Here is a 27,200-nt window from a genome sequence, read left to right as displayed (position 1 = left end):
GCCTGGTCTACAAAGGGAGTTCCAGGACAGGCTCCAAAGCTACGGAGAAACCCTGTCTCGAAAAAACAAACAAACAAATCCAGTAATACCATGTTTGGGTATATATCCAAAGGATGCTCAATCATACCACAAGGACATGTGCTCAACTATGTTCATAGCAGCTTTGTTTGTCATAGCCAGACCTGGAAACAACCTAAATGCCCCTCAATTGAAGAATGGATAAGGAAAATGTGGTACATTTACACAATGGAGTACTACACAGCAGAAAAAAATAACGACATCTTGAATTTTGCAGGACAATAGATGGAGCTAGAAAACATTATTTTGAGTGAGGTAACCCAGACACGGAAAGAAAATTATCACATGTACTCACTCATAGGTGGTTTTTAAACAGAAAGCAAAGAAAGCCAGCCTACAAACCACAATCCCAGAGAATTTAGACAACAATGAGGACACTACGAGAGACTTACATAGATCTAATCTACATGGGAAGTAGAAAGTATAAAAAGACGAGATCTCCTGAGTAAATTGGGAGCATGGGGACCCTGTGGGTGGATTGAAGCGGGGAAAGGAGAGGCAGGGAGAGGAGCAGAGAAAACTGTAGAGCTCAATAAATATCAATTGAAAAGAAGCCTTATCTTTTGTAGGCCTAGGACCATCAGTTGTCAGAGGAAGTGGTAGTGACTGTTACTGTAGGGTAGGGAGGTATGTGTCCTGACTTGGGGTAAATGGCTCTTTACTGGACAGATACTATAGTTGGTTGTTTTTTATTCTTTGGCTCTTTTGGGGGCAGGGCACCACCAAGCACCCAAATAAGTCACACAGAGGCTTATTTCTTATATATTCCTGGCCTTTGCTTGGCTTGTTTCTTGCCAGCTTTTCTTAAATTATGCTGTCTTTCTTTTGCCTCTGGTCTTTTACCTTCTCTATTCCTGTATATCTATCTTTACTTCTTACTCCTTGTCTTGCTGTGTAGCTGGGTGCCTGGCCCCTCCAGTCCTCTTCCTTCTCTTGCTGCTAGGTCTACTCCTACATTTCTCCCTCTCATCTCTCTGCCTGGCAGCCCTGCCCTCCCCTCTTCTGCCTAGCTATTGGCCATTCAGCTCTTTATTAAACCAATCAGGTCTTCTAGGCAGGCAAAGTAACAAGCTTCACAGAGTTAAGGAAATGCAACGCATCATTGCATCATTAAACAAATGTTCCACAGTAGAAATGAATGTAACAAATATATATATTTTTCTAGATGGGGTTTATCTGTGTAGCTTTGGCTGTCCTAGAACTCGCTCTGTAGACCAGGCTGGCCTCGAACTCACAGAGATCTGCCTGTCTCTGCCTTCTCAGTGCTGGGATTCAAGGTGGGATTAAACCTCTGCTTGGCAACACATCTTAAGATAATATTCCATAACAGATAACATCCAGTGAAGTTTCCAGACTGTCAGGACTGTTGACACTTGTTAACTCTAAAACCAGAGTATGGCGGTACATGCTTGCAATCCTAGCATTTAGGAGGAAGAGGCAGGAAGACTGCAGCAAGTTTGAGGCCAGACAAGTGTAGTTCAGCCAGGACTATGCAGTGAGACTATTTCAGAAAACTAACCAGCAGACCAACCAGGCAGATAGAGTGGTTTATTTTTGTTTGTTTGTTTTTAATGAGCAAACCAGAGTGTGCTTCAGACTGAGAAGGAAGGAAATGGCTCTAGAGTGAGGGCTGGTGCCAAACATCGCCAGTGTTAACTGAGGTTTGGGATGGTGATGAGGTAGGATGCGCCGTTAGCCACCTGATTAGTTACAGGTGGTCAGCCTGGAGGCCAGCCGGCTCCTTACATTCCATCTCAGGTAGTGAGCGCTGTTATACTGATGTCATAGAGAACTGAGAGAAGGGCTAGCTGGTTCCTTCAGAGAAGCAGGGCACCGTTAAAGCAGGGTATAGCCTCTACATTAAACCAGGGCCAGAGTCATCCCAAACCACAGTGCTTGATGGGAATAAAAAAAGGAAAATGTAGGCGAGGTGCCCAGTTCCAAGTCTGTATGAAGGGAATTTAGAGTATAATTGCTCATCTTAATGGTCGAGATACTCAATCCGAGCAGGTCTTTAGCCAGAGGGGATGGGATGGAGTTGGAGGTGGGTTTTAGACATTTTGACTCATCTGGAGGCTAGTCTCAGTGTTTGGGGCAACACCCTAAGCCTCTTACCGCAGATGTTCATGGCCCCAGCTCAAGCTCCAAGCCTACTGGGAGAAGAGGCAGATGGTTCATAGAGTGCTCAAGGCACTCTATCTTTTTTTTTAAAAAATTATTTATTCATTTATTTCTTTTTAGGTCTGGACACAGAAATGAAGGAGATGTGGACAGGACATTGGGGTGGGGACATTTAGGGTACTGGTAGTTTGCAGAGAAAACAGGTGGTAAGGAATGTCTGCAAGTCGATTGGCCTGGCTTCTCAGAATATAGAGTCTGTTCGGAATACTGGAGGTTGGTCCTAAGGCTGTGTGCGTGCCACACAACTGGGCCTACCACAGAGCTCAATCTCCAGTCCTCCTCATCCTCGTGTAGTCCAGCTGGTCTCTAATACCAAAGTAACCAAGGATGTAGCACCGTACCCAGTTTATGTGGTGCCAAGGGTCAACCCAGGACTTGTGTATGCTAGGTAAACACTGAAGGAACTCCGCCTCTAGCCCCTCGTTAGGGGTGTATTTTTCAAAGATTTGTTCATTTCTTATTTTGGTTTTCCACGGCAAGGTTTCTCTGTGTAGCCCAGGCTGTCCTGGAACTCACTCAGAAGACCAGGCTGGGCTCAAACTCAGAGATCCACTTTCCTCTGCCTCCCAAGTGTTGGGATTAAAGGCATATGAGACTACTGCCTAGCTAAAAGAATTATTTCTTATTTTTTGGTTTCTCGAGGCAAGGTTTCTCTGCGTAACAGTTCTAGTTGGCCTGGTACTCACTTTGTAGACCAGCCATGAAAGCATTTGGCACCATGTCTGGCTTTTTTCGTTATTCTTAATTATGTGCAGGTGTGTGTGTGTTGCATTTGGGTATGTGCATGGGGACACTTGTCCCTGAGATGAGAGGCATCAGATCCCCTAAAACTGGAGTTAACAGTATTGAGTTACCTAAGTGTGTGCATGTCGGGAACTGAACTCTGGTCCTCTGAAAGAGCAGCAAGTGCTCTTAACTGCTCAGCGATCTCTCCAACACCTCATATTGTATATTTTGATACACAGACCAGGCTGACTTTGAACTGTGTATGTAGCAGTGGCTGTCCTTGAACTCCTGATTCTCCTGCCTCCCTCCTCCAAAAGCTAGCGTTACAGGCAGCTCTCGTTTATCACACCTGGCTTTGCTTCTTTTATTTTGAGACGGAGTACAGTGTACTAAACTTACCAGGCTGGCCTTGAATTCTCTGTGAAGTACAGGTAGGCTGTCAACTTTTGGAAACTCTAGTCGCTTGCCAGGAGTGGCTCGTGCTTAAGTGGATAGTGCTGGGTGGGCAGCGATCCCCCGTCTCTGGTTGGGAACAGGGTAGCTGAGGGAGGACGGAAAGGTAGGCGGAGAGACGGACAGCAGGGGGCAGATCCTGGAGTCAAAATGGGTTGTCTTAGGAATTGGAAAGTCATTCTGAGACAGAGACCTGAACAGATGGCCTTCTGAGGAGGGGACATAGGGGACTGGCTCCTAGGGAAGCTGTCATTTTGGATGAGGAAGGCTAAAACCTCAAGCAGAGAGAGATAGAGGATTGAATCAAAGGTGGAAAAGATTTGCCTCCCTAGGGCAGGGAGGGTTTAGCTGGGCGTTGGTGCCGCTGGGCAGGCTGAACGCGAATGTCTCCTGGAAGAATTTAGGACCAATAGCAGGTCCCCGGTGTTGGAGCCTGTAGTAAGCAAAGTGCAGGCCGACCTGGGTGGGGAACAAATCACTTCCTGCCTCGCAGTCCTTAAAAGCCTAGCAAGGCGAGGGAATGCACCACGGGCCGCTGGGCGGGGACACAGGCGACTGGCAGATCGGACCGGCTGAACTTCCCGGGTTGGGCAGTAGCTCCTCCGAGTTGTGACGCTCCTCGTCCCGCCCAGCAACCCCTCCTTCCTTACCCCGCGCCCGCCTGGTGGTCCCTCTGCTCTTTCTTCCCATCGCTCATCGCCCACACCGGCCGTCCAGCCAACTAACTTTCGGTAAGGCTGGGATACACTCTCCACTCCAACATCACCCCAACTTTGGCTACCACGGCCCCCTTCCTGGGCCTCTCGGGTGGGGAAGAAGTACCCGGAAAGCCACGTGTCCTCAGCGGCGGAGGTGCCGGGAGCCCACGTGGCCTCCCGGGCCGGCTTGGTTCGGCCCGGCCTCATCGACTGCATTTCTTGCCCTGGCAGGACCATGGCCAACCTCGAGCGTACCTTCATTGCCATCAAGCCAGATGGCGTGCAGCGCGGCCTGGTGGGCGAGATCATCAAGCGCTTCGAGCAGAAGGGGTTCCGCCTGGTGGCCATGAAGTTCCTTCGGGTAACGCACCCCCTCACCCCCTACTCCTCTGTTGTTGGGTCCCGGGTGTTTTGCCCTCCCTCCAGTGGTTTATCCACGTTGCCTTTTGGAATTGGAGTCAGGCTTCGTGGCTGATTTCGCTCCCAGGAGAGTCCTTTTCACCTTCGGCCCCCACTAGTCGGTAGTGACCCGCTGGCCCTTTCCCAGGCTGGGGAGGACAGATGCCCTTGGGAAGGTTAAGCGGAGGTAACGTGACTCTGGCTTGGCTTTCCTCCCGCTGTGCGTCCTGGTCCTGCCCAAGTCCTAGCTGCCTTGCATAGGGCCTCCACTCTTCTTGGGGCGGCAAGGAGTCAGCCTGGGGTCCACACTATACGGAATGGGTGGGTGGAATGGTTGCAATCCTTTGGTGCTTTAGCGGAAACTTAGGGATCACAGAGGTATTAAGGCTGCATCCCTCCTTGCAGTGTGATAGTAACTATTTTTCATGTATGTGGCCCCCAGCTGAAGGTGTAGTTCACATTTGGTATAGTACCTAGTATGAGATGCATCCCCAGCCCCGCACAAACAGTAGGGTGTGGTAGCACTACTTAATCTGGACACTCGGAAAGTGGAGTTAAGAGGTTCAGTCGTTCAGGGTTACCCTTGGCTAACACCTGGAGTTTAAGGGCCTGAGACCCAGTCTAAAAAAGAAAAAAATAGTTTTTTTTTTTCCCTCTCCATGGGGCAAGGTTTCTCTATATAGTCCTAGCTATTCTGGAACTAACTCTAGACCAGTTTGACCTCGAACTCAGAGATCCCCCATCTATGCCTCCCAAATGCTGGGATAAAGGAAGCGCCACCACTGCCCAGCTAAAAGATTACTTTTAATAAATACTGCAATTTAATAAAGGGCATCAATTTAGTTCTTGGGACTGGAGAGAAGGTTCAGAGGATAAAACACTATTCTTCTGGAGGACAGGTTTAATTTCCATCACGCACATGGCAGCTCAGAACTGAAACTTCAGTTTCAAGGGATCTGACACCATCTTCTGGCCTCAGTGGGCATGAGACATGCAAAGGATGTAAAGATACTCATTCAGGCAAAACACCCATACACATAATTAGGAAAACCTCTCAGGAGCATAAGCAGGCAGATTTCTGAGTTTGAGGACAGCCTGCTGGACTATACATCAAGTTCCAGGCCAATCAGGACTACACAGAACTTGTCTCCAAAAACAAAACAAAGATTGCTTGGGGTTGGAGAGCTGGCCCAGCAGCTAAGAGTACTTCTTGAGGCCACGGGTTTGATTCCCAGCACTGCATGGTGGCTCACAAACATCTCTAACCAGTTCCAGGAGACCTGGTATCTTCTGGCCTTCTGGGACAGGCACACATGCAGGCAAAATACTCAACCTTAAAAGTTTGTTATTATCTGAAATGTTTAGAATCACTTGACAGGGGAACCTGAGGTTATCTGGCACATTTAGCAAACATTTCACTTTCCAAATCTTGCCTCAAATTACTTGTTTAGTGTTCTGTATCCTTAACATCACTGACGACACTAGAGAATCTGTGAAGTCCTGGCTTTCCTTGGACTCAAAGATCTGCCTGCCTCTATATCCCAAGTACTGGGATTAAAGGTGTGCACCACCACCTCCTGGCTGAGTCTTTTGATTTTTTAAGACCTCAGGCTGGCTTTGCGCTTGTGATTCCCCTGCCACAAGTCTAGGATTACAGGCATGAGTTATCATGCACAGCTCATGTAAACACTTGCTCATTTTGTCTTGTGCATGGTGTGTTGTGTGTTGGTCCGTCTTGTTGGCTCTTGCTCATGGCTGCATATTTCAGTGAGCTGGCCAATGAGCTTCCAGGACAACTACCGTCTTTATCTCTCATCTCTGGGTGGGAGGTTCTGGGAAATTCAGACTCAGGTCTACTAGCCTGCACTTTTTCCTCACATGCATTCCCATAGAGTCATCCTCCTTTTAAAAACTGGTGCGGAAGACCGAACACAAGGTCTTCCATATGCTAGGCAAGCACTCTACCACTGAGCTGCATTCCCAGCTCAAGGGGATCTTTATGGTTCTTTTCTGCCATAATGGTGTCAGTTTTATAGCACGGATCCTTTCGAGTGTACTAAGATACCAACCAAACCTGAAATTAAGAACCTGTCATAGCCGGGCGGTGGTGGCTTACGCCTTTAATCCCAGCACTCGGGAGGCAGAGGCAGGCGGATCTCTGTGGGTTCGAGACCAGCCTGGTCTACAAGAGCTAGTTCCAGGACAGGCTCCAAAACCAGAGAAACCCTGTCTGGAAAAACCAAAAAAAAAAAAAAAAAAAAAAAAGAACCTGTCATGTTGGAGCGCCCACCCCCAAACATTGGGTGGGAGAGTCATATTTAAGCCTTTCCAGTTTGTTCCCTGATGGAACCCTCTATCTGCCAGGCTTCTGAGGAACACCTGAAGCAGCACTACATTGACCTGAAAGACCGTCCTTTCTTCTCAGGGCTGGTGAAGTACATGAACTCGGGGCCCGTGGTGGCCATGGTGAGTGTTTGTGAGGGACTGATGGGATTACACTGTCCTCTGTGGGGCCCAGACTCACCTAGAAGCCTGCCTAGAGTACTGGGGTTACACATAGTCAGGAGTTAGTTAACCAGACATTGTGTGTGGGGGTAAAATCCAGACTTTTGAAAGACTCTGGGCTATAGTTCAGTGGTAAAGCTCATGCTGCTCTTGCTAAGGACTGGAGTTAGGTTCCTAGCACCCACACAAGCTGGCTCACACCACCTGGAACTCACGCCTCTGGCCTCCGGAGGCACCAGTATTTGAACGTGCATGTGTATACGCACATAGCTAATGGTGGTGTGTGGTGATGGCCTTTAATCCTAGCACTTGGGAGGCAGAGGCAGGTGGATCTGAGTTGGAGGGTAGTCTGGTCTACAGAGTGAGTCCCAAAACAGAGAAACCCTGTCTCGAACAAATATATGATGTGAAAGGAGTTTAAGGCAATCTCTATAGGCTTTCAAGGAAGCACTATGTTTGCCAAGTACTTTTGACTGCAATGTTTCCTAGACCTAGATGAATTATTATTTTTTTTTTAAATTTTATTTCGAGACATATTTCGAGCTCTGTAGCTTTGGAGCCTGTCCTGGAACTAGCTCTTGTAGACCAGGCTGGCCTCAGATCTGGGACTCACAAAGACCCACCTGCTTCTGCCTCCCTCGTGCTGGGATTAAAGGTGTGCACCACCCCACCCAGATCCCTAGACAATTATTTCTAAAGTATATAATCTGTAGTGCAAAAGTTCTCTGGCTCTGCACTCCGGGTAGTGTCTTCTGGGCGGTTTGGGTGTCCCCTGAGGATGATCACAGAGTGTAAGGAAAGACACTGAAATTGAGTACTTCCAGTTCCTAGGCTAGCCCTTTCCTTCTCTTCCCTGCAGAACTTGCCATCTTGCTTTTCCAGGGAGGCCCTGCCCAATGATTACTGACCTTTCTCCAGACTTTGTAACTTGTTTATCCTCAAGTTGAGTAGTCTTTTCCTATGCCCTACTTGTGAATTTAAAACATAGATTCTTGCTCTGTTGAGGTTATCTGACCACAATGTCCTAAGTCAGTGTCCTTAATGGTTCTGTCTCAGTAACTTTTTTCTTCTGTTAAGGTCTGGGAGGGGCTCAATGTGGTGAAGACAGGCCGAATGATGCTGGGAGAGACCAATCCAGCTGACTCTAAGCCAGGCACCATTCGAGGGGATTTTTGCATTCAAGTTGGCAGGTAAGTGTGTGTGTGTGTGTTAAGAGAGAGGGAGAGGGAAGGGAATACAACTCGAAGTGGAGCATACAACATTTTGGGCATACCCCAAGTTTACGAAAACCTGAAAATACAACATGGAAATTATCACTAAACACTTCTGTGAATGATTGCTTAAAATTTGTAATTGAGACACTCACTGTACAGAGAGCTGCATGTGATAGTTTCTACATGGGAAACAGGGTTTAACCTCACCATGTAAAACCTAACCCTCTGAGTTTTCCTAAGCCATAATTTGTACCCAAACTGTAGATTCAGATGCAATAAAAGGATTGTTACTAATAAGCAATGGCTTGCAAATCACTTTAATTAAGAAAATGCATGATTTTAATCCACACTTGGGAGGCAGGCAGATCATGGAGGTCCAGGCCAGTCTGGTCTGTAAGCAGAGTTCTAGGACAGCCAGGGCTACACAGAGAAACTCTCAGAAACCCAACCAACTAGCCAGCCAGCCAGCCAGCCAGCCAAAGACAATGCAGAGGGCTGAGGCTGTAGCTTAGTTGGCAGACTGCCTGCCTGGCATGAAGGAGGCCATGAGTTCAATTTCCAGCCTATGTAAATTAGATAAGCTGGCACATTTGGGAGGCAGGAAAATCAGAAAGTTCAGTCATTGTAAGCTGCATAGGAAATAGACTAGCTCCCCCCAAGGGGAAAAAAAATCAGGATTGGCTTTTGATTTGGAGGCTTGCCTGCTTCTATTTTTCAGAAGGAACTTTTCTTTGGCACTCGTAGCAATCTTGGGTTATAAATACTCTTGAAGGGGAAACTTGGACGTACGGCTCTTTTTATTTGGGCACTTTTATAGCTTTTTAAAAAATTTTTGGTGTGATATTTAAAGGTTTTTCCGAGTGTTCTGCTTACATATATGAGATGCTTTGGAACTGAGTTATGCATTGTTGCGAGCCACCATGTGAACTGAAACCTGGGTCCTCTGCAATTGCAAGAGCAACAAGTGTTAACCGTTTATCAGTCTCTTCAGTCCTATCCAATGGATTTCACAGCACTGTCAGCCCTACAGTTGGTTTTGGGATCATTCAGTGTCAGGTGGGCCTTTGACTGAAAAGGTCTGCAGTGTCTGCCCTTTGCTGTTACCTATTAAATGGACTCTGGCACTGTAATACACCATAATAAATGAGCTTTCTTTTTTAGGAACATCATTCATGGCAGTGATTCAGTGCAAAGTGCAGAGAAAGAGATCAGTCTATGGTTTAAGCCTGAAGAACTGGTTGACTACAAGTCTTGTGCTCATGACTGGGTATATGAGTAGAGATGGATAGTTCTCAGCATTACTGATGGATCCCTGGGCACAACTCTTCATTCCACAGAATGGATCATCTTTTCTAAAACAATAAAGACTTTGGAACTGGATGCAGTGTCCTTTGCTCATTTGCTAGAACTAAAAGTGATTTTGTCCCACGATTATAATGGCATTAAACAAAGTAGTCTTATTTACTGCGAAGAATAAGCTAGGGATCATTAGCTAATAGAGAAATGTATATTTCTGCAAGATGGGTGTGTGAAAATGTAGCGACAAAGAAACAAAGTCAAGCAGGTCAGATTTATGTTTCCGTTGCTTAGCAGAAAGTCTCGAGACATAGGTTAAAGAGCGAGCAATTAATGTAGTTCCCAGCCTGAAGCTTTATTCCCTCTTAAAGACTGCATGTGTAGTCTGGTGTACAGAGGTCAGAAGTGGTGTCTTATTGCCTGTTGGACGGTGGGAAATTCCTTCTCACAGTACTCTTCTCCTTTGTATCCTGACTCTCTTGAGGCAAGTAATGGCCTTCTTGGGGAGCTTAGCTAAAGGATCATCCTACTGTTGATTGTTTATACTCTCATGGAAAGGGAGGGAGGCTGACTACACAGCCACTCTACCACTTGCTATATAACTCTGCCTAATTGCAAGTGGTCTCAGGGAGAGGTTAGAGTATAATATGGTAAGCCCGATTAGTTAATTCTCGGATCTCACAGTGAAAAGAATCAGCTCTTGAAAGCTGGGCTTTGAAACACACACACACACACACACACACACACACACACACACACACACACACACACACAAAATGACAACCTCAGGCCCGCTCTAAGACTCACATGTGGAAGAACTGACTTTTGCAAGTTGTCTCCACATGTGCACCATAGCACATCCACCCACACTCCTTGATAAATGTTGAAAAAACGGATAAATAATGCTTAACTTTAACATTTTATTTTGTGTAAAAAAGGGCAAATTTAGTGAATTATTTTCATCTTGTACACAAAGTTATAATTTTAATGCTTTTCACATCCATGCTGAAAATTTGCATTTTGGTAAAAATGAAAGGAACATAAATTTCTCTAAAGGGATTTTTCACGCTATGTACATTTCATGAGAAAGCTTCAAATACTTCCTCAATGATCATGTTACCAGAAAATAAAAGATTAAATTTGTCCAGATATTGATCTATATATCAAACGCACAAAGAAATGATGTAAAAACCTTATGTACTTTACTTTGGCCTCTGTCCTTGAAAAGTTGCCCAGGGACAGATGCATTTTTATTTTATTTTATTTTATTTTATTTTGTATAAATGACTGGCTTTATTTAAAATATGAAAATCAAAGGAAGATACCCAGTTTAATCACAGTATTTTTAAAATCCCTCCCCAATATTAAAGGATCATTACCAAATATATAGCACCATAATACAAATATTGATGGGCGAGGGTATTCACATCACACAAAATTAATAATAATAAAAACAAACAAACACTGAAAACCCGTGTTAGTATCCGCAGAATAAAAAGTTGATAACAGCTTTAGCTTTCCTCATACACAGCAAGGAAAAGGTTAAAAAGTTTAAACTACTAAAAGTTCCCAGGCTCCTAACAGGAAAACAAAAACAAACCCAAGGTCAGCAGTACATTTTAAACTTTGAGAGAGAACAGGGGTACTGAGCTGTGTGATGAACAGTAATTATGGCTACAATGGAAGTCTCCTCTGGTTAACATTCTTTGTTAGCAGCAGGAGTGAGGGTCTTAACAAAGAAGAGGGCTCTGGGTTGTGTTTAGACTCTAACAAGTCCTAACAACCCCTCACTCTTGGTGAACATAAACACTTAATGAATATAGGTGGGGAATTCTAAACACGCCAAGCCTGGTTTTGGTGTAGAATTGGAAGCTTGTAGAACCTGGCTACAAATAAGCATTTCACAGAACTAATTACCAGGACTGGCTGGCATGAAATCACATCTTTCCTGGCTTACAGTTCGTTCCTTGGAGAACTCCTACACCTAAGCTATTAGGAGTGCACCCCATACAACAGGCTTCTTGTGCTGGTACCATGGAAGCACAGTCCTGGATTTAATCCACTGAGCCTGAGAATAAAGACTATAACATTTGCTTTGGACCTCTTCTAGGTTTTAAGTTCCTGGGAAGATTTGGGAAGTGCGAGGATGTCACATTTACAGTAGGTCCCCCTCAGCAATCTTGTTTAAGATAAATATCCAGTAATTTTACAGCTGAATTCACATATATTTGACACGAGATTCAACTTGCATTGATGTGATCTGCATTTAGCCCCCAGAGTCAGTATTAAGAAATGGTGACATGCGATTCCATACATTTTTACACTATAAAGTAACACATTTTACTTCCAGTAGCTACTACAAAACCTTACGTTATTAACCCCTCTTGCATAGAATGAGGTAAACCTGTGCGTATTACCAATGCTATTATTCCCAAAAGTAGAGCAATAGTTTAGAAAATAAATTGCTGGTTTTTAACGTTCTATGCATTTAAAAGTCAAACAAAAATCTTACCTAAAATGTCTCCTGGGGTTTTCCATTAGCGTTTTTTTAAAGCATTCCATAGGCTGTAGGGCTGCAGAGATTAATCATTTTGATTAATTTCTCATTAGCCCTGCCTATTTTCCAGAGGAGATGGGCAGTATTACCACTCTGAAGAGGCCAGGCTCAGACCCAGAAGCACTTCTAGAACAGATGCAATGAATTCCTGAGAGTTTAGTTTATGAACCTCACTGGTAAATTCTAGAGCGCTCATTCAGTCACAACTCGGTAGAAGGGTAGAAAAATGCAGAGAGCAAACCTTTCACCAATTTACCCTTTTATCCTATTTTTTAAAGGAAGTCATATGAATTTTAAAATAGGGAATGTTTAAAATGGTCCAAATCAGTTATTGTTAAAATAAATTCTGCCTACAATTAAAGATAAGTCAATATGTGTGTGTATATGGAATTTTAAGAAAATTAAGTTTTCTTTCAGTAAGTTTCTAACAAATCCAGGACAGTTCAAAGTGGAGCTGGAATGATCTGAAATCTAAACATTTTTTTCTTTTATCTGATTCTATTGGTAATACAGAACATCTGTTTTCGGGGTGGTTATATCAATCAAGTTGCTGTCTCTCAGACGGAGGGAAATGGCAGAGGTTTGTTAAGAGTATCTTTTTCATGGGATGTTCTTTATTCTTTAGCAAGGAAAATAGAATAAACTTGGGAAAATATTCATTTTCCCTGACCCCTTATGTAGACTGAGATCCTGGTATCTGTCAACCATTCCAGTTTAACACTCTAGTGTTAGAAACTTTATCATTTTTACTTGAAGGAGAGCATATAAAAGTATCCAGAGTTCTAGTTTCATATACAACTCCAAATAAATTTTAGCAGAATGAAAAAATTTCTGTACAAACATTTAAATGGGCTGCAATAAAATATCAGCGAGCACAGTTAATGACCCCTTCCGTGATCTACGTGGTGATGAGCCCTCTGTGAGGGGTTCAGTTGCATATTTCTGCAGCAAAGGAAGCTGGAGATGTGACTGGCCTAACTCTAAAATTCAAAAATCTCCCAACAGGTACCAAGAAGGTTCATTTGTAATGACAGTTCATTCGCATTTACAGCTATATCCTTTTTAATCATTTCCTTCAATCCTGCTACCTAAACTTTAATCTTACCAAAAAAGTTAGAATTTCAGTTCTTGTTAACAATGCACATAAATCCAAACTTGGAAAATATTACAAAATTCTTTCAAAAGCTTCAAATACAACACAAAAATCGTCCATCTTTATAAATTGAAAAATTCCCTCCCCACCAAAATAGTTTCCCCCCCACCTGAAAAATCTGGAACTGAACTTTTTTGTATTTAGCAAAATGTCCCAGTACAATAGCCTGCTGTACAGCTGGATGACGACAAATCTGTCCTGTAAAACAGTCCCTTCCACTCCTAGTTTCTGAGCCACCTCATGGTTCTTGTTTGATGTAGAAGGTCGCAGAGCCATTGCTTTCTTGGTCAGATGCTCCTTGGAGGAAGCTATAATCCTCTCCATCTAGCAGCTCCTCCTTCAGCTGTGATGTGGTCACTGTATGAGACAGAAATGCACAGGATGTTACCTAGTCTTCTGGACTGCCCTGGCTGTTCATCTTCATGTTCTATCTATTTTACAGCTAAGAAGATGTCATTTCTTCAATACCTATAAAGATGAAACCATGGAAGGCTAGGTGGAACTCAAGGGTAGAATGCTTGCCTAGCACACATGAGGTGATGGACTTGACCCCAGTACTATAAAACAGACAACAAAAACAATAAAGGCCTAAAAGATACTAACTTTTTTTTTGTGTGTGTATGTTTCTAGGGCCTTGCATATGTGTTGGCAAGTACTCTACCATTGGGCTATACCTCTCAATTCTAATTTTAAAGTCTACTGTCAATTAATAAATGTTTAGGAAAGGAACAATGATACACAATGGACACTACACAGTGGATGATCTCCAATAGAATGCTCAAGTAACAGTGTTTAACTAAAATAATTGAAAATTTTTAGAATCAAATATTCACTTTTATGTCAATGCCTATAGAAACCAATATATTTCTTGTATATTTGGAGGTATAATATTAACATGATAGTGCCTGCCTATGTAGCTCAAAATGGCCTTGAATTTTGTGATCTTCCTGCCTCTACCTCCAGAGGGCTGGGATTCTAGGTATACACTACCACATCTAGCTAACATTTCTTTAGCCATCTCAGTTTTGATAAATCTGAGGTCACCAGCTATGCCTCCCTCCTCTTACCCGGGCCCTATGATTTTCTTTCTTTACTTTCTTTTTATTGAGACAAGGGCTCATGTAGTCCAGGCTGGCTTCCTGTCTCAGCCTACTACAAGTGCTGAAATTATAGGTATAAACCAGCACAGTAAACTTATTTTAATATACCTAATTTTCAAATTAGCTTTATTAATATGTATGTATGTATTTATTTATGTATGTATGTATGTACTGGAAAAAATACAGCATACAGTACATATGATCTCTCTTTTTCTCTATAAATACACACACGTATGTGCGTAGTTTAGTACTATATTAGAACAGATAATTGAACAAAGGGAGCCTGCATGTGAAATAAAAACCTGCTTATACCAAAAACCTCTGAACATAGCCACTTAATTTCCTTCCTTCCTTCTGCCCTCACCCCTTGTGCTGGAAATTGACCCTAGGGCCTTGGGCACATTAGGCAAGTGCTCTACTCAAGAGCATCAGCCCCACCAGGCACCCTTTTAAAGTTTGAGACAGGGTCTTTGCTACGTTGCTCAGATTGACTTAGAATTTGTGATCTTCCTGCCTGGCACTTCCTTACAAGTGCTAGTTTACAGGAGTGTGACATCATTTTGCCCAGCATTATTTTATTTTATTTTTCATGGTGCTGGGACTGAATTTAGTTTTGCGTATGCTAGGTCAGTACTCTACCTCTGGGCTACACTTCCAGACTCTGTGTACTTATTTTAGTTTTGTAGATTTCTTTAAAAATTAATGACCTCTCTCCCAGTCCAAGTGTTTTGGCTCACACCAGTAGTCCCAGCAGTCTGGAGGCTGAAGCAAGTGGATCATGAGTTTGAGGCCAGGATTGACTACATACTGTATAATAAAATCAACAAAGATATACAAAACCCAGTCTTATCTGTAATTTTGAGATGAGGCTTCAATATGTAGCTCTGGCTGGCCTGAAACTTGCTATGTTGATGGTAGAGACTAGCCTTGAACTCACATAGGTCCAACTCCTGAAGCTCAGATTAAAGGCATGTACCATCAGCTAGCACTTCTGATGTCTCATTTACCAAGTGTAAGGAATAATGTTTTGAGAGTTGACAATTCATCTATTTGATATCGGTATTAAAAACTTAATAGTCCAAAGACAAAAAAGTGAATATATTGTGTATAGTAAGAGCAAAAGAAACAACATACTGTTGAAAGGCAAAGCATATGCAACTGTATAGTTCTTCCTTTGCTTAATAAAAATATGTTCTAATGAATATTAGCAAATATGCAATAGCTATATTTCAGATCTAACCAACATGCAGTAAGTATTATGAACATTTTAGTACTATCACAAGGATAAACACTGAAACAAAACCCACATTTCATTAAAGGTGCAGTACCCACAATAAAAGGTTGAATGTTATCTTGTTATACGATGATTAGATGGCTAAATGAATGGGAATCACCATGCTTCAAGATCAAAGATGTTTCACTCAAACGGATGTGTTTTTATGTAAGAAAGATAAAGCTGAGGTTCTAAAGCACACCCTAAAGCTGTATGCATTTATACTCAAAAAAAGTATCTGGAGTAGAATCATGCTAAAATATGGAAATGATGTACTTTAAAATCACTCAAGATAAAGGTGAAACATTCACTCAGATATGGAATGTTTTAAATGCAAACTTCCACTATTCATGACAACGAAAATAAAGCCCGCCTGGTATCATCCTTTCTTCCTAGCCTTTATTCTCAGCTAATGATGGATGATCGAGTGGATCAATGCCACATTCTACACCAATACGATTTCTAAACCATACTTTTAAAAGGAATCCATTTTAGTCACACTATTTACGAACATTTCACAAGAAAAACAAATGGAAGTGACATTTCAAAAGCAAATAATCAAAAATTCTCCCAACAGCCGACCCAATGGTGGCTCTCAGACATGAAGGCAATCGTATAGTTTCTATAGTGTTTAATGGAGCAGATTACACCACAGCCCATAGGACACAGCCCAGAGCTCTGAAGACAGGCACTAAAGGAATGAGGAAGTCAGAAGCCACAAGGTTTTTCTTGTAGTATCTTACAAATCAAGTTCAGCTTGTGAATCAGAGCCTCTATCAAAACATGACATACTCTTTCGAAATTATTCTGCTTTAAAATACTGTTTCATAAATAGCACATATGAAAAGAGAAGTAGTTCTTAGAGGTGATACATTAAAAGAATAGCTAACACGTTGGCATTTGTCGAGAAAGGGTCTCTCAGGAGGCTGCCCATCTTCCTTCTGGGTTTACAGGTCTTAACACCATGCCTGGCCACAGCAGACGAAATCTGAGATTTGTAATCCAAATCTGTTCTTCATGTAAAACAGAGCATGGACATTTCCCTTGACCTAAGGCTACCATAGTGATCATCAGAAAAACTGACTGGTGGAAAACTGGCCACACACACTGTCAGAGCTGTGAGAGCTAAGGAGTACATCTTAAGTAGAAGTGAAATAATGGCTAATCATGTCAGGCACAAACATTCTGGCAAACAGAAGAGAAGGAACAAGGTACTAAAGTTCCACATAGACTTTCAAAACTACAAAGCCATTTAGAAAATGCTGATCAGCTAAAGCAAGTCAGTTGAAAAGCAATCCTTAACTTGTGAAAGGATACATGCTAATCAAACATGCACTCTGGCTTTGAAGCTCCAAGATCTTTAATCTAAAGTAAGCTTTGGTTTTAGCAATTACAAGGGGTAAAACCTTGAGCAGTCTTCCTTGGCTCTACAACCCTGGTCTAACCAACTAAACACCAAAAAAGTCATTTACTTAATCACTGTGCACACAGAAACATGAAATTATGGAAATAAATTTCAATCTAATTAAATACCATGATATACAGCTAATGTGTTTCAAGTCTGTGATGATGCTCAGCTAGGATTTACTACCAAAACCAAAATTACTTGAACTCAACACACGTTTTCTAAGAATGAGTCACTATGGAATGTTATGGAAAATGTCTCACTTTTTGGTCTGATTAATTAGATGAGTTCTTCAGGATCTCTCTCTCCCCCAAGTTAAGTCACATGGATGTCTACAATGTACTGTGTTAGCCATTTTAATTAAAGAATTAAATATCAGAAGTTGCCTCATAATTCCTAAAATGACAGCTTTCACAAGACGTAAGGACACCAAAATCTCCTTTTCCTGATGACTCATCTTAGTGAAATGCCTACCAGTGAAAATGGATATTTTAGTTAAAAAAAAAAGAGGAGAAGAAGAAAAAGAAAAGCTTTGATGAGTCAGCACTGCCACGCCAGACCATGCTTTTCTCCCCCACCCTGCCCAGCACCTGACCCTCTGTAGTACCTGTGGTGCTGCGTCACTAGTTACCTGTTTTGAGGCTGGGCCTGAACTCTCGGCTAGTGCTGGGAGGTGGGAAGGCCTCCAGGGCTGTCTGTGCTGGCAGGGTTCGATATGGAGGAGGAGTCAACTCTTCGTCCCCAGAGAAACTCCTCCGCACCCCGCCTGTCATGTGCAGGCTCGACAAACTGACAGGCTTCTTCCCAACTGGCATCTTCCTCTCTAAACATCAAGTCAGACTGAAGTAAGCTTTGACTTAGGTGTGTGATAAGAAAAGTGCATCGTATTACTAGGGAGGCTGGGTTGTACAGTCAGCTGATTGTGGAAGGCTTAACTTATGCATATATGCGTGTGTGTGCACATGTGTCCATGCACAGAAAATGCACATGCTGGGGGCAGGTTGGTTCCAATCTCTCCGGTTTGATAATCCTGGTCTTGACGCTCAAGCTTAAAATGACTAAAGAAGGCAAAACAAACTACAGAGTAGTTAGTGAAAACAACTGCTGGGTTAATTTCACTCAAGAAAATGGAATTCTGGGTGAAAAGCCAATAGAAGGGGAGGGTCTTTATTTACTTTCTTGTAGTAGTGCTGGAGACCAGCAGGCTCTCATGCATGCTGGGCAAATGCTACAGTGATCTACACACTGATCCCAAGAGAAAGTCTCTGAGGATAACTTTTTAAAAGGTGTTTGCCACCAATGCCCGGCCTGAGTGTAATTTTTAAGGCAGCATTTCCCTGGTGACAGAGCCCAATTAAGGCCCTTTGGGGGAGAAATCAAACAAAAATAGCTTCCTAAGTATTGATTGGATGGCACAATTACATTGCTATATTGTGTGCTCCCCTAAGTTTTTGTCAGCAGTGCCTTCAGACAGCATTTGTAATTCTGACCCAGGAAAGCACTTCTAAAACTCAAAGCTTATTACATATTGCTTACAAGTTTTTAATCTCACATATTTGAACAGGATCTCAGACAGCCCAGGCTGGTTTTGAACTTACTATGTAGACAAGGCAGAACCTCAGCTTCCTGCCTCCATCTTCCAAGTGCTGGAATCACAAGTGTGCACCACTTTCTTAATTAGCTTAATTAAGCTGTGCTCAGCTTTCTTAATTAATTAGTTTCAAGGCAAGGTCTCACATGGACTGTGCTGTCCTTAAACTAATTAGGTAGCCCACAAGAAACTTGAGGTTCTGATCTTCCTGTTTTTGCCTTCTATGTGCTAGGGCTAAAGGCATATACCATTTTTAGTTACAGGTTTATAAGTAAACATAAACATTCTAGACTTACAAAATGCTTCTACCAAACTAAAATATGCTTTAAACTTTGCAAACACTGAATCACTAGGCATGGTGCAATAAGGGTGAAAACTGAAAGATATTCCTATTTTTACAAATGCACATTTTATCTGTTTTCCTCCTATGTTTATAATGACCCAGTAGCCAGCTAAACTTTAGATAATCAGGATTAAATGCATAATTTTAAGTCAGCAGCATTCCCATAAAAGATGAATCTGAAAGTGAAGTGAGTTCACACTCAGCTCTCCAATGCCAGAACACTGTCTGTCATGTGCAGTGACTATTCTAACACATTCTGAGTAAAACACCAGGCAAAACCACCAAGTCCTACACACAGTACCTCCTGAAAACGGGGAGATTTAAACTGCTCCCGATTACTATGGCTTGAGAAAAAGTTCTTTGATTCTGAACAGCTGATAAGACTCTCCTGGTAAAACTGCACTCTTATTTTCCAAAGGGCTAGTTAACAACTGTCCCTATGTAACACACTTATAGCACAAACCTGGCTCACTGCTCACCATGCCAGACAATGAAGACAATCAACTATCCTGGTGGACAATAAAGACTACCACAACCACTTTAGTACAGAAGACAACCGAGCTTCAAGAAACAACAGAATCAGAACACAACAATCACAAAGTCAGACACCAGGTTCTGAAGCTCATCTGCTATGGGTAAGTCTGCCTGCAGTGAATAACCTTGATTTTCATTTTTATTTACATGTATGTGTGTGTCAGTATGCACATACATGTAGGTGCTATCAGAGGCAACAGGCTGTTGCCTCTTGCTAAAGTTCCAGACAGTAACGAACCAACCAATGTGGGTGGTCAATTCTAACTTGGGTTGGGTCCTCCTCCAGAGCAGCAAGTGCTCTCTCCAGCTCCCAGACAAATTAAGATTTTTTTCTCCTCCCAAGACACAGTTTCTCTGTGTAGCCTTGGTTCTCCAGGAACTTGTTCTATAGATTAGGTTGTTCTCAAATTTATCTGCTTGCCTCTGCCTCCAAGTGCTGGGATTAAAGGCGTGTGCCATCATTGCCCAGCAACAACTTGGTCCTCCTAGTTTTGTCTTCTAGCACTGACATAAGCATGTGCCACGATGCTTTTTATGTAGGTTCAGGGAACCAAATTATGGCCTTCATGATTGTGTTGTAAGTATGTTACAACTGAACTAGCCATGCAGCACCACTCTGCATACCAATCCACCTTTGGGACAGGGTATCATTCTGTAATTTATGTTGACTTAGAACTCACTATGCAGTCCATGCTGGCCTTGAATTTGCAGCAATCCTTCTATCTCCCCCACCCCCAATGAAATTATGAGCCTAAGATACCACATCTAGCCTTGGGAAAAGTATTTCTAATAAAAGTTTGCGTAATAGGGGAAAAATAAAAATTCTGCCAGCAGTGGTGGTTTGTGTCTTTAATTGAAGCACGCACTCTGGAGGCAGAGACAGGTGGTTCTCTGAATTCCTGGCTATGTTGGTTTACAAAGTAAGTTCTAGGACAGTCAGGGATATACAGAGAAACTGGCTCAAACCATCCCCTCAAAAAAATTCCTACGGAATAGGAAGCAAATAGTACTTTTATAAAACGATTGCTTACTATATTTCTGCAATTCCAACATTCAGAAAGCATTTTTCTAAGATTTTGGCAATAAAACCATACTCACTTGATGATACACTTATTATCTTTACTTGGTCCACTTACTGCAACATTTGTATTTTGCTTCAGAAAACACTCCAGAGTTTGCAGAGTGTTACATAGTTACATTCCACAATATTTATTTTTTTCTGAAATGGGAAGAAATTCTCAATTCCAAAACAAAACATATCTGATTCCAAGGGTTTCTAGTAAGGAATCATCACTTATTTTACTTTCTATATCTAATAATTGTAAGGTACTAGTCATGATATCATAGTATTAAGAACAAAATGTCAGAGCTAAGGGGTATGTTCCATCTATAGCTAAAGTTACTCTCTAGTTCAGAAACCTGGGAATGTTAAATAGCACCATAATTTGGGTAACTAATATTCTTACTTTGTCAATTCACTCATTTCAAAGATTTAAACATTTAAGCCAGAAACAAACCTTGCAAGGATCAAAAAGAGGCAAGAAAACTGTGCATATAATGCTCATTAGTTAGTAAAAAGGATTGTTTCCTTAAAAAAAAAAAAAGAGGATTTAATATATATTTACATGCACCTGAGTGTGTGTATATATATATTCCATGTGTGACCTCTGATTCAGAAAAGAAGCCGGATCCCTTGGAATTCGAGTTATAAGCATTGTAACTTATATGTTAGGTCCTGGGAAACGAACCTGGTCATCTGCAAGGGCAGCAAGTGCTGCTAATGACTGAGCCACCTCTCTAGCTCCCTTTCTGTTTTTGAAGTCAGTCTTATTCTATAGCCCAGGCTGGCCTGAAACTTGTGGCAATCCTTTCTGCCTCAGCTTCCTGAGGGCTGGGATTACAAGTATGAGTCACCATACCCAGCAAGTTTTAAAAAAGGCTTTCCATAAGCCATTGAAAATACACACACACGTATATGTAGAATTAACCACCTATTTATGTGGATGTGTTGTATTCTTCCTGCCTCCTTAAGACAGGCTCTCACGAAGTCTAGGTAGGCCTTGAACTTGCTATGGAACTGAGAATGACCATGAACTCCTGCCTCTGCTTGTTGAGTGTTGGGATTATCGTCACTCGTCTCCACGCCTGGCTAAAACCAGTTAACTTCAGCATCTTAAAATCTTCTGAAATCTTTCTCAAATTCTTGTCCAACAAAATGATAAGACAGATTAAATGAGTCTGTTAAATTCACTTTACAGAAAACTAAAATTCTGGGTCTGAGGGAGGTTCTGCCCACAGAGGAAAGGGCAAATGATAAGCCTGCTTTACAATGATGTCATGCAAGTCATCACTAGTTGAGGGTAGACAATGATTTTGTGTTTTTGCTTTTTTTCTTCGAAACAGAATTAACCTGTAGCTTTGAAGCCTGTCCTGAAACTCAGTTCAAGGCTGGCCTTGAACTCTCCTGAGTGTTGGAATTAAAGATGTGTGCTACCAATGCCTGACGTAGATAGTGTTTTATGATGGGAGGAAACTTCATTTTCTTTTTTTTTTTAATATTTATTTATTCATTAAGTATGCAATGTTCTGTCTCTGTGTATGCCCGCACTCTAGAAGAGGGCACCAGACCTCATTACAGATGGTTGTGAGTCACCATGTGGTTGCTGGGAATTGAACTCAGGACCTTTGGGAGAGGAGGCAATGCTCTTCACTGCTGAGCCATCTTTCCAGCCCCTTCATTTTCTTTTTTGAGACAGGGTTTCTCTGCAAAGGGTTGGCTATCCTGGAACTTGCTCTCTAGGCTGGTCTTGAATTCTGCCTCCCGCGTGCTGGGATTAAAGGAGTGTGTCACCACCACCCGACTTGGAAACTTGCTTTTCAAAGCACCAGCATAGTAATTAGGTTTGTCACTTAAAAAAAGTTATAAATAACTGTTAATCAGGAAGAACAGAGAATATCTGGTTAATCTGTAGGCACATTTTACTATAAAAAGTATCTTAAACATTTTTTTTAAACTTTAGAATAAGACATTAAACTCACGCCTTTCTATGGTAGTTGAAAAACATTTTATGTTATTGTGGCTAATAATGACAACCACAATTTATTGTAAGAAAAAAATACATTACAGGAAGCATTTAAAAACTGATTTTGTTAGCTAGATAACTTAGATTAGGTGATTTCCCCCTTACTTTGATGTGTGTGACATTTGATATACCCATGTATGAGGGAGTCTGTTCTTCCTGGGGAGGCTTATCACTTTGCACCTCAGTTTTTTTTTTTTCCCCCAGACAGGGTTTATTTGTTTAGATTTGGTTGTCCTGGAATCTGCTCTATAGTTCAGGCTAGCCTCAAACTCAAAAGAGATCGGCCTGGTTCTGCCTGAGTGCTAGGAAAAAAGGTGTGTGCCACCACCCCAGGTTCCCACCTCTGCATTGTACCCACCGAGCTGTCTCCCCAGCCCTTCAATGCTGATTTCTTAGGATTATCATTAGAGACAGAGCGTACACTGTAGGAATGATGGCTATTATAAGCATCAAGCAGTATTTTTTTTTCATTAAAAAATGTTTAAAAAGTGATTAACCTTGAGTAGGTCTATAATCATTTCAAGAATCATTCTCAGGCTCTGTTCTTTATCTGTGTGCTTTAAACACACAGATAAAGAATATCATTTCTCCTGTCAATTAAAAGTGTTTCTTAGTATCAAAAAGGTTTGCCTTTTATGTTATACTGCACCTTTAAGCATAATACATAATGAACAAGCATCAGTTCTCACAGGGATGTAATTTTCTGTGTAAAAATACTGAGACCTCAATTGTTTAACAATTAGAAAACATATACAAACACATCGTGACCCACTTTTCTTATGTCCTTTGTATTGCTGGGACTTAGCCTTTTTCTTCTGTTTTGAAGAAGCTGACTGGCTTTCTCTTGATGCTGAAAAATTAAAGGGAAGAATTGGTAATGGAGAAAGGCTTACAATTCTAGACACAAATTGGATGAATTATCTTTATGAAGATCAGTATGCTTTCAGAAGTACACACTGCTTTTAGAGGATACATTTGTCTAACAAAATCATTCCCTGCACTACTCAACAACATTTACAAATGATACATTTTTAATCTATAATGTTCAACTTGACAATAGTGTAGTTTAACTTGGTGACTTGGGGTTTTCTCTATTTACTATATAACTAATACCAGCTTCATATTGCCATGACATTCACGGTCTAATTCTGTGATATTGTGGAGTAACTTACCTGGCAACTCATCAGACATTGATATATTCTTGTCCTTTGAACTACATGATGATTTACATGAAAGAGCTCTCTGGAGAATTAGCTGGTTTTTGTAAAAAAACATGTTTTCTGTATTAGCAACTTACACTGTGATGCTGGAGGCTGTAGTTGATATCCAGTTAATTGACACCACCCTACAGGATAGAGGTCAGGGGACTCACAGTCTACCCACTGATCATACTCTTCTTCCCATCCATCAAAATGTATCCTCAAGAGACGATGAATAATTCGAGTAACTGTAGCTACACATATTAAACGTGGCTCCATGAGATCTACAGCTTCTAATTTCATTCCTACACGAAATCCGTGATTTGGAACATCCTGACATAGAGAAACAAAGTATGAACACTACTGCTCAGGAAAGTGCAGTCGGCTACCATCCAGGACAGCAAATGATACATCTAAAATTGTTTCCTAAAGTTTACAGCAATTCTTTAGTTATGTCACCATATTGCAACAGGGACACATTTAAGAACTAGTCAGGAAAAGTATTCATTTTCATTTCCCTCTGGTTAAAGATCAAATAGTTTAGGGCTGTCAAAAATGGCTCAGTGTGCAAAGTGCAAGTCTGGTAACCAGACTTGAACCCAGAATCCATGTAAAGGTTTGCTCTTTGACCTCTACATATAAGTCTTGGCACAAAGAATCCCCCTACGCTAATTAAAAAAAAAAAGTTTATAAACATGCCTTTTCCCGAAAGAAAATACTTATATAATGTTTGTATAATGCTTTGTTAATTACATTAAGAAATTCTTTTTCTTTCTTTTTCTTTTTCATTGACACAGGGTTTCTCTGTGTAGGTTTGGAGCCTGTCCTGGAACTAGCTCTGTAGACCAAGCTGGCTTCAAACTCACAGAGAGCCCTCTGCCTCTTCCTTCCGAGTTCTGGGATTAAAGATGTGTACCACCACTGCCTGGCTTTCATTAAGAAATTCTAATATAAGGCAAAGAACTTTGGCTCACGAATTCCTTCCATTCTTATGTCATAATCATGCCACAATTGAAATTTACCTTATTAAATAGTTTTACTGGTGCTGCAATGGAGCCGGTTTCCCTGAGGTAGTCAAACCATTTAAAAGGAAGCTTTGTGTAACCTAAAAAATACAACTGGTTTAGGTTAACAGTTCATTTAAAATTAGCATCAGCTTAAAATGTAGATAATAACTTAGTACATGAAATCTCAGAATTTAGGTGATATGACAATTTCTTTTTATTCTGTTTTAAAAATTCTATTTTTGAGATTGCAGTCCCAAATAGCTCAGGCTAGCCTCAAACATGTTGTGTAGTAGAAGGTTAACCTTATACTCCTTGCTTCTCCATTTCCAAATATGGGATTGAGGGTTTGTACACTTCACTCAGTGATACAAAAAACTACCTCATGTTGTAAGATTACTGAGCATACTGGCTTCATAGTATGAGTTGTCCTCCTTTGCAGACACATGTGTATACTTCCTTACCCTCATGCAGAAATGATTCTTTTTTCTTTACTACAAGGACAGACTTTTGCCCCTTTCCCCCTTGGTGGCATTGGAGATCTAGTCCAGGGCCTCAGCATACTGGAGAAGGTGCTCCTACCACCAAAAGCTACAACCCTTCCCTGCAATACTAGGCTTTACAACAGTCTAACATTTCACACTCTAAATTATTTTTTTTTGTGAAGGAAATTAAACTGTCTGAGATAATGTCAACAAGTTTTTGCCTTAACACCACGTAGAGAAAAAAGCCAAAGGTCCTGAAGCTAGAAAGTCACTGGTTAAATGAGAGCTGCTACTCTCTTCTAAGATAGATAGCTTGGCGTGGTCATTCACATCTTCAATTCCAGCATTCTGGAGGCAGAGGCAGGAGAATGTCTGTGGTTTATATAGTGAGTTCCAGACCAGCTAAGAATACAGGGACCATGTCCCAACAACACAAAAATAGAAGCCATGTAACAATCTAAAGAGAGCACCTTCATTTCTGTGAAGGCCAAGTATTCATTTAGAAAGTGCTCACGTGGGAGTTGGAGAGATGGCCGAGCAGGTCAGACCAGGGCTGCTCTCCCAGAAGACTAGGCTCAGTTCCCAGCACCTACTGGTCCTGTCTGTAACTACAGTTCCAGGGGATCGGATGCCCTCTTTTTTCCTCCTCAGGTACCTGGCACACAGCACCCAAGTGGTGCACAGACATACATATAGGCAAAACACCTATACATAGAGAATAATAAAAATATTCTAAAAAAGCCTATAGTACTGTAACAGATTAAGATCACTATGTTAGAGGGTTTGTAAATATCGATACACATTGTAACATGAGCAGGTTCAGAAGAAACTAACACTGTAATTTATTAAAATGAGCTAAAATACAAAGTTTGTGCTTTATTTTAATTAACGTATTAACCTTGAGCAGGGTCTTGTGTAGTCCTGGCTAGTCTGGACTCACTATATAAACTCACTATATACATAAACTACATAAATGTGGAGCAGGCAGGTCTCCAACTCGTGGGTGATCCTCCTGTCCTTGCTCCCAAGTGCTGGGATTTCAGACATGTACCACCACGCATAACTTCAGAGTATCCCAAAGTTCTTGCTTGTTTTAAGTCTATCTATACACACCCACATATATTGTGTATAAGTACAAACACAAAAAGAAAATTAGGTCTGTGTTAAATGTAAGCAGGTACCACACAGAAACAAAGCAAGACAAAAAATGAGTGTTTATACCGGGATGAAGTACCTCTGGGTGGAGTCAGTTCTATCATATTAATTTCACAGAAACCCACAGGGAAAATAGAAGGAGAGGTTGCATGGTAACAGAACCAGTCAGATCCATCTGCTGCTTCTGAGCCATCGATCCCAATCATCAGGAACCCATCAGCCAGCACCTTTGAAATCAAGAGAATCCCAAGTACTTAAACATGAAAACTACTATTACAAAAAAAAAAAAAAAGGTATTTTAAATATTCTGAAAGGAAGAAAAATCTATTACTAAAAACCACTTTCTTACTGGATAGTAAATAAATATAAATAATAAGAAACTGATTGTTAACGTGTATCAGATACAAAAACCATACAGAAGGTATTTCAGAAAAGCAAGTTTACCACAGAGATGATTTCAGATGCTTGAAAACCCAATGTCTTTGACTAATAACGAATTGGAATACTCTTTTTATAATTAGACCATCTAGTGTCCAGTGTGTGAAATGTTGATTACCAAGTCTAATGAGCAGAGTTCAATCCCCAGGACCCACATGGTGGGAGAAGAGATTCAACTTCCTCAAGTTGCCTCTGATCTCTACACATCTCCCTCCCTCCGTCCCTCCTCCTCCTCCTCCTCCTTCTTCTCTCTCTCTCTCTCTCTCTCTCTCTCTCTCTCTCCCTCTCTCTCACACACACCCACACACACACACACACACACACACACAC

At 41.6% G+C, this 27,200-nt stretch overlaps 2 protein-coding genes across 2 annotated transcripts in view; one reads left to right on the top strand and one right to left on the bottom strand.

The window, feature by feature from the left end:
* The first annotated feature begins 4,001 nt into the window (after positions 1 to 4,001).
* Positions 4,002 to 9,634, top strand: LOC126510262 (nucleoside diphosphate kinase B). The gene is made up of 5 exons (XM_050156763.1): positions 4,002 to 4,169; positions 4,368 to 4,497; positions 6,900 to 7,001; positions 8,118 to 8,230; positions 9,416 to 9,634. Exons 2-5 carry the CDS (start codon positions 4,372 to 4,374, stop codon positions 9,531 to 9,533), a joined length of 459 nt encoding a protein of 152 aa, XP_050012720.1. The 5' UTR covers positions 4,002 to 4,169; positions 4,368 to 4,371; the 3' UTR covers positions 9,534 to 9,634.
* Positions 9,635 to 10,456: 822 nt separating this feature from the next.
* The window catches only part of Mbtd1 (mbt domain containing 1), a 66,368-nt gene continuing 49,624 nt past the window's right edge, over positions 10,457 to 27,200 (bottom strand). Inside the window, exons 12-16 of the mRNA XM_050156791.1 lie at positions 26,512 to 26,659; positions 24,811 to 24,893; positions 23,887 to 24,121; positions 23,362 to 23,439; positions 10,457 to 13,617 (exon numbers count right to left, since the gene is read on the bottom strand). Coding sequence (XP_050012748.1) covers positions 13,499 to 13,617; positions 23,362 to 23,439; positions 23,887 to 24,121; positions 24,811 to 24,893; positions 26,512 to 26,659 — 663 coding nt within the window. The 3' untranslated portion in view covers positions 10,457 to 13,498. The remainder of the gene's footprint in view (positions 13,618 to 23,361; positions 23,440 to 23,886; positions 24,122 to 24,810; positions 24,894 to 26,511; positions 26,660 to 27,200) is intronic.

The sequence above is a fragment of the Alexandromys fortis genome, unplaced genomic scaffold (assembly GCF_014885135.2).
Source record: "Alexandromys fortis isolate MF-2015 unplaced genomic scaffold, M_Fortis_MF-2015_v1.1 scaffold_31, whole genome shotgun sequence".
In the NCBI taxonomy this organism is placed as follows: Eukaryota; Metazoa; Chordata; class Mammalia; order Rodentia; family Cricetidae; genus Alexandromys; species Alexandromys fortis.
The sequence above is the reverse complement of the archived record's forward strand: the minus strand, read 5'-3'. Positions and strand labels throughout refer to the sequence as shown.

Excerpts from the sequence above, each read along its gene's own strand:
- LOC126510262 (XM_050156763.1), top strand. The coding sequence starts at position 4,372 with ATGGCCAACCTCGAGCGTACCTTCATTGCCATCAAGCCAGATGGCGTG. Across the intron at positions 7,002-8,117 it reads CGGGGCCCGTGGTGGCCATG|GTCTGGGAGGGGCTCAATGT; the intron begins GTGAGTGTTTGT and ends TCTTCTGTTAAG. Across the intron at positions 8,231-9,415 it reads TTTTGCATTCAAGTTGGCAG|GAACATCATTCATGGCAGTG; the intron begins GTAAGTGTGTGT and ends TTTCTTTTTTAG.